Source organism: Daucus carota, chromosome 2 (genome assembly GCF_001625215.2).
Source record: "Daucus carota subsp. sativus chromosome 2, DH1 v3.0, whole genome shotgun sequence".
Classification (NCBI taxonomy): domain Eukaryota; kingdom Viridiplantae; phylum Streptophyta; class Magnoliopsida; order Apiales; family Apiaceae; genus Daucus; species Daucus carota.
In genome coordinates this window covers 19,200,171-19,206,578 of record NC_030382.2, presented here as the reverse complement: position 1 = coordinate 19,206,578, position 6,408 = coordinate 19,200,171, and the positions used below count along the sequence as shown (strand labels likewise).

Here is a 6,408-nt window from a genome sequence, read left to right as displayed (position 1 = left end):
CATAGCTCGAAAAAGGGCTATTGTAACATAAAATTTAAGTTGCATTTTTTCATGTTGCCCTAGGCCTCTAATGCAACATTATGGTCATCTACTGCAACAAGGATTTTTCTGTTACAACAACCATGCTACTGCAACATCTAACTACCCTATTGCAACTAAAATTTTATGTCACGTTAGAGTTTCTGATTTCAAAAAAAAGTGGGACCCACGTGTGGACCCCACCTACTAGTACTGTGGAGCCACATTTAATTCATGAAAGACAACATTATAAACGGAAAGAAATTGAAAATATACTTTTTAGATATTAAACATCCCAATAAACTATTCTTTCATACAAATCAAAGTACTTAACAAATCCAACCAAACTAAACTAACTACCAAATCAAAGTAGCTAACAAATTTAACCAAACATGAACAGTAATAGCAAAAAGATGAGAAACTAGCAACTTCAAATGCCTTGAGCATACTAGCAACTTCAAATGCCTCAAGTATAAATCTTTTCAACTTCTTCGGGACTCTTTCCATTCCTCCTCTCTTTACCAATCAATTCCAATATGCTTCCTCCATTTACCAATCTATCATCAAAACCTGACATGGAAACTTGTATATTTATGCACAAGAACAACCAATATACACATGTCAAAAATACACATCTCAGGAACAACCAATGAATAAATACTAATTACATAACTATGATATATTAGCAAGAGTTAGTTGAGAGCATTAGCTGGCAAAGAAAACTCTGTCTACATATACAAGCATTTGCTTCTATATAGAAAAGTCAGTTTCTGAGTAATATTTCTGTCTCCAGAACTTGTCTCACACTAATAAAAAGGCATGAATTTTGAGATCTTATTATTTACACAAACGTAAATGCATGCATGTATAGAAATTTAAACTAGAATCACCTTTATTGCTCGACCTGCAATTTCCAGTTGTCCATTTAAACTTTCTGCAGCTCTGGCATCTTCAAGACGTGCAAACTGTAATAAAGCATACATAATTAGATGCAAAAGATAATCTTAATTCATACGAACTTGTGCCAGTTTACATAAAGCCCGATTGTTAATATCCCTGATATAGTGTTATCCTTAAAAAAACAGCTATAATGGCTTACAACTCAAATACAACACATAAAACAGAATAAAAGGTCCCTACGGACCTAAGAAAGTCGTAACAGTATTCACCTAAACAAAATCATAACTTTTGCCATTACCAGTCGACTACACGAGCTCTACAGAGCCAAATGATTCAAAAACCTGAACAGAAAAAATGAGATGGTTATCAAGTTATGCCCAACTGGAATAGCACAATATCATCGAAAAAATATATATATAAGAAGCAATTGAACCATCTCTTTCTATATATATACATATATAAGTTCATATATGATAGCTCAAAATTTGATAAATATTGATGGGCCTCCATGTTTCTGGCTGTGCTCAATTTTAATGTTCAAATAGGCTACTTAATCAAATGTTATTTCATTAACTTGTGTGAGGACATATAATATGTATCGTACAAGTCACTCCAGAGTCCAGGGAGATGCAACAGTTCAACAATTTATTTGATGATACTTTTCGGAATTATATTATTTTAACGGGAAAAGTATGCGGCAAATAAAGGTGACTCCAAGATAATTCAGGGCAAGGAAGAATTATATTTCCTAGAAGAAAATGTAAAGATTACAACTAATACTTTTCTTCCAAGGATGTAAATTCAGGGTCAGGGTAATGCAAAAAAAAAAATATCAAAAACTCCAGGAAATTCAGGAAAATATTACCGTATAAAGTGTGAAGTGCATTAATATACCTTCGGGAAATTCTAGACTGCTGCAATCTTAAGAACAAAAACTCCACCAACAATTAAAATTAAAAAACATACATAAAAATCAATAATAAAGACCCAAAATGATAATCCAGAGCATAAATACACCAAAAACAATTCTGTTCTAACTAAATTAAAACTGAAACTTAAAGACTTACAGAATCAAAGTTTCTATCTCCTTGTTACCACAATTAAAAAGAAAGTACCGATGACATTCCAATAATTGAGATTCTTTTAGATGGATAGTTTTTCCATCTTTATTTCTTCTTGTGCCAATTGGATATTCCAGATTTTGTTTGGCAAGACATTTGCTACTTTTTATAGCTCCATCATTACCTAAGAATCTGGAGCAGAATGTTAAACATTCTTCGGATAGATAACCCTCAGCTATGGAAGCCTCTGGTTTACTCCTATTTTTGAGGTATGATTTCAACTTACAAAGGTAACGCTCGATTGACCACATGCACCGGACATGTGCTGGTCCCCCATACTCAACTTCTTTGCATAAGTGAACAGGCAAGTGCACCATTATATCAAAGAAAGATTGTACAAATATCATCTCAAAATTACAAAGAATTTCGATAATTTCTTGTTGCAGCCTCTTGACATCGTTCAAATCGATCACTTTTCCCCAAAGTCCTCTCAAGAATGCACCTAATCTAATTAAGGGCACTGCTACTTCAGGTTTTAATGTTCTCTTCACAACAAACTCTAACAAGTAGTGTAAAATGAAATGTGCGTCGTGACTCTTATACCCTGTAATTTTCCTCTCTTTCGTATGCACATATCGACTGATATTGGATGCACAGCCGTACGGCAATTTCGCATTTTCCAAAACTGAACAAAATATTTCTTTTTCTTTATTTGTCATATCAAATATGGCTGCCCTGATCTCGAGGGTTTCGCCATCACTTGACAGAATCAGATGCAGCTCCTTCCTGATGCCTAATTCTTGAAGATCCAACCGAGCATTGAGATGGTCTTTCGACTTCCCGCCCATATTTAACAAAGTACCAAGTATGTTATCACATAGATTTTTTTCTATGTGCATAACATCAAGGTTATGCCGACACATATTTTGACTCCAGTACGGTAAATCAAAAAAAATCGACTTTTTCTTAAAAGGAGAATTTTTTATTTTGTTGCTGCCCCTCTTCCTCTTATCACCAAATTCATTCTGAAATCCAATCAATAATTCTTCAACATCTGTCCCGGCTAAGATTGGAGGTGCGGTTCCCATTTCAATTTCACCATTGAACCGTTTTTTATCAAACCTCCATTTGTGGTCAGGCTCTAGAAATTTCCTATGGTTCATGTAGCACATTTTCCTACTGTGTTTCAAGTACATTGAAGACGTCTCGTAATGACATACAGGACACGCTAATTTACCCTTGGTGCTCCAACCGGATAACATCGCGTATCCCGGAAAGTCACTAATGGTCCACAAAACACAAGCACGTAAAATAAAGTTTTCATTAGCAAAAGCATCGTAAGTCTCAATCCCAATATCCCACAAATCTTTTAACTCGGCGATAAGAGGCTGCATATAAACATCAATACTGTTCTTAGGAGATTCCGGGCCAGAGATCAATGTGGAAAGTATTAAGTTTTCAGGTTTCATGCATAACCAAAGGGGGAGATTGTAGTTTACTAATACAATGGGCCAAGTGCTATGAGATATACTCATTGTACGATATGGACTAAAACCATCAGCTGCTAGTCCTAACCTAATATTTCTCTTTTCTGATGAAAAATGAGGATAATTGGCATCTAATACTTTCCAGGCCTCGGCATCAGCAGGATGCCTCAGTTTTCCATCATTTTTCCTTTGTGATGAATGCCATATCATAAGTTCTGAGTAGTCCTTCGACATAAATAGCCTTTGTAGCCTCGGTTTTAGTGGAAAGTAACGCATAATTTTTGCGGGAACTTTGTGAATCAGCTTCTCTGGATCACTGTCACAAGTACCATTCTTTTCCACTACAACCCATCTGGAGGCACCACAAGTTTTGCAGATATCTTCCTTTTCATCCCCACCCCAAAAAAGCATACAATTGTTTGGACATGCATGGATTTTTTTGTAATCCAGACCTAAATCTCTAATAACGTTCTTAGCAGCATTGAAGGATAGAGGGATGTGGGCCTGTGGAAAGGCCTCTTTGATTAACTCTAGTAAAGAACCAAAGGCAGACTCGGTCATTCCATGTACACATTTTAAGGAATAAAGCCTAATAAGGAAACTTAAACGTGTAAAATTTTTACAGCCTTGATATAATGGTTGTTTTCCATCTTCAACAAGGCGATAAAATCTTTGAGCTTCCTCATTTGGTAATTTTGATTTATCTTCATAGTTGTGTGTACGGTGTAACATATCAGCAATGTTATCTCCTAAATCTATACCACCATCAGACTCCATATTTTCATCACTACCTAAACATTGATTCGACACTTCACAAATCCATTTCACATATAGTGGAGACGGACCATTATAAATCAGATGGTCATAAATCACGTCTTCACGACGCCACCTCTGGTTATTACAGTTTCTGCAGGGACATGTAATTTCATCACCTACCGCAAATCTAGAAAATGCATTGCCTAAAAATGCTCTGATCCCCCTAATATATTCTTCGCTGAACTTTGAAAGTTTTATCCAGCCTTCCATCACTACCTTTATGACCAAAATATATTAGTATCATAATATATATTTGTTTATTTAATTATGGATACCAAAAGATACTTGTAAATTTGTAACTAACAGAGCATGACTTGGCTATTTAATGGAACTAAGGACCACTGTCGCGTCTATATAAAACTATAACTTACAAACAAAATACAAAGTTTAACAGAGAGCATGTAGACATCCATTATACACTATACAAAAATAGTCATACATTATACATACCATTAATTAAAGATTTAAAACAGAGAGAGATAGAAGAAGGGGGAGAGAAAGGTAGGGAGGGACTGAGTGAGACATGAGGGGGAGAGAGAGGTAGAGAGAGGGAAAGGAGATGGGGAGGGGGAGAAAGAGAGAGAGATGGGAGGTACAGAGAGGTACAGAGAGAGATAGAGGGAGGGAGAGAGAGAGAGAGAGGGAGGGAGAGAGAGAGAGGGGGCCAGAGAGAGCGAGGGAGAGAGAGAGAGCAAACACATACATTATCTCAATCTCTACAGATACAAAATCAAAATCCATAGATGCAAATGAAGAGGTTAAATAAAGAATAATACCTGATAATAGCCCTAATATTTCAGCTCGATTTGAGAATCCCGAGTTGATTTCACCCCAATCAGAACCCTAATTGAAGAAAAGAGCTTGAGCTTGAACCCTAATCTCGAGCTTCACCTTCAACACTAATCTCGATCGAGCTTCACCTTGAATCGTACCCTAGTCTCGAGCAGTGTGCATCGCGAGCTGTGGTTTTGTGTTTCTGTGGTTTTGTGTTTGTGTAAGAGGAAAGGTATGTGTATTGTGTAGTTCAATTATTTCACCAAGACAGAGGCGGCAAATTGTCCCGCTTCTAACACCCCAAAAGCAATCTGTCTCCCTTCTCCCAAACACCTCTTCTTCTTTTTTTTTTCATTTTTAATTTTTATATATATTTTCACTAATTTATTTATTCAAAACAAATTTTCCACAAAAATGATATACTTTGATATAATGATAAATTTATATTTTTTAAAAAAAGTATTTTTGTTTAATTTTGTGTGAAATAGTATTTTTAAATTTTATTCCATTAATTATCATTTTAATTTTATTAGCATGACGTATTTTAAAATTATTTAAATAACAAAATTTTATAAAAATAATTTTACTCGCCTTAATACCGACTTTGCGTTAAAATATTTATTTTATTTTTTTTTGGACTTTGTTTTATTTTATGATCACTAATTGTTCTCTTTATAATTTTTAATTAAATTACATTTAATTAGAATATTGAGGCAACAAATTTTAAGTGTTGCAATCTACAACATTTCTTAGAGCTACGAGAACGCCGTGTATACAAGTCAGCAACATCAAAAGACCAATGTTGCCGTAGATAAAAATTTTGGAGCTATTACAACATTTTTCAGTGCAACACACAATTTTGGGGTTGCGTAAGTGCATCTATGGTGTAGTGATACTACTGCACATTCAATGTTTTACTGAACATTTTCCATTTCTCTATTGATAACTAAAGCTAGAAGTGTACCAATCAAGTGAATTCATATATGTTTTTTGTTATAAGTTTAAGATTATAAATCCATTATGGCTACTAAACTTAACAATTAATTTACAGGAAGAATACAATAAGTCCCCACACAAGGACCATGATACAGGAAATGAAAGCGGGCCCATTTAATTGTTGGAGACATAGAAAAGTTCAATGCACATGGTATTATCAAGTAGGAGGAGTAAGTTTTGTTGGTTTGTGAGATGAGACATTGAGACTGATCGAGAGCTGGAATTTTCTTTATTCAGTGGCAAGCCTATTCATTAAAGTATAACGTGATTAAAGTGACTACTACCTGATTTGTTTCTAGTGACATACAATAATTGATGCACCCCTTCCCATTAATCAGGACTAGACTATATATATT

The 6,408-nt window shown here is 34.9% G+C and overlaps 1 protein-coding gene and 1 long non-coding RNA gene across 2 annotated transcripts; both read right to left on the bottom strand.

The window, feature by feature from the left end:
* Positions 1-279: 279 nt before the first annotated feature.
* On the bottom strand, positions 280-1,760 carry LOC108208649 (uncharacterized). Its single transcript, XR_001804363.2, has 3 exons — positions 1,188-1,760; positions 909-983; positions 280-588 (listed from the first exon to the last, which is right to left on the bottom strand). It is a non-coding gene; the product is annotated as an uncharacterized LOC108208649 (long non-coding RNA).
* A 221-nt stretch (positions 1,761-1,981) lies between these two features.
* LOC108207147 (uncharacterized) lies at positions 1,982-4,492 on the bottom strand. Its single transcript, XM_017377606.2, has one exon. It carries the CDS (start codon positions 4,490-4,492, stop codon positions 1,982-1,984), a length of 2,511 nt encoding a protein of 836 aa, XP_017233095.2.
* Positions 4,493-6,408: the final 1,916 nt, after the last annotated feature.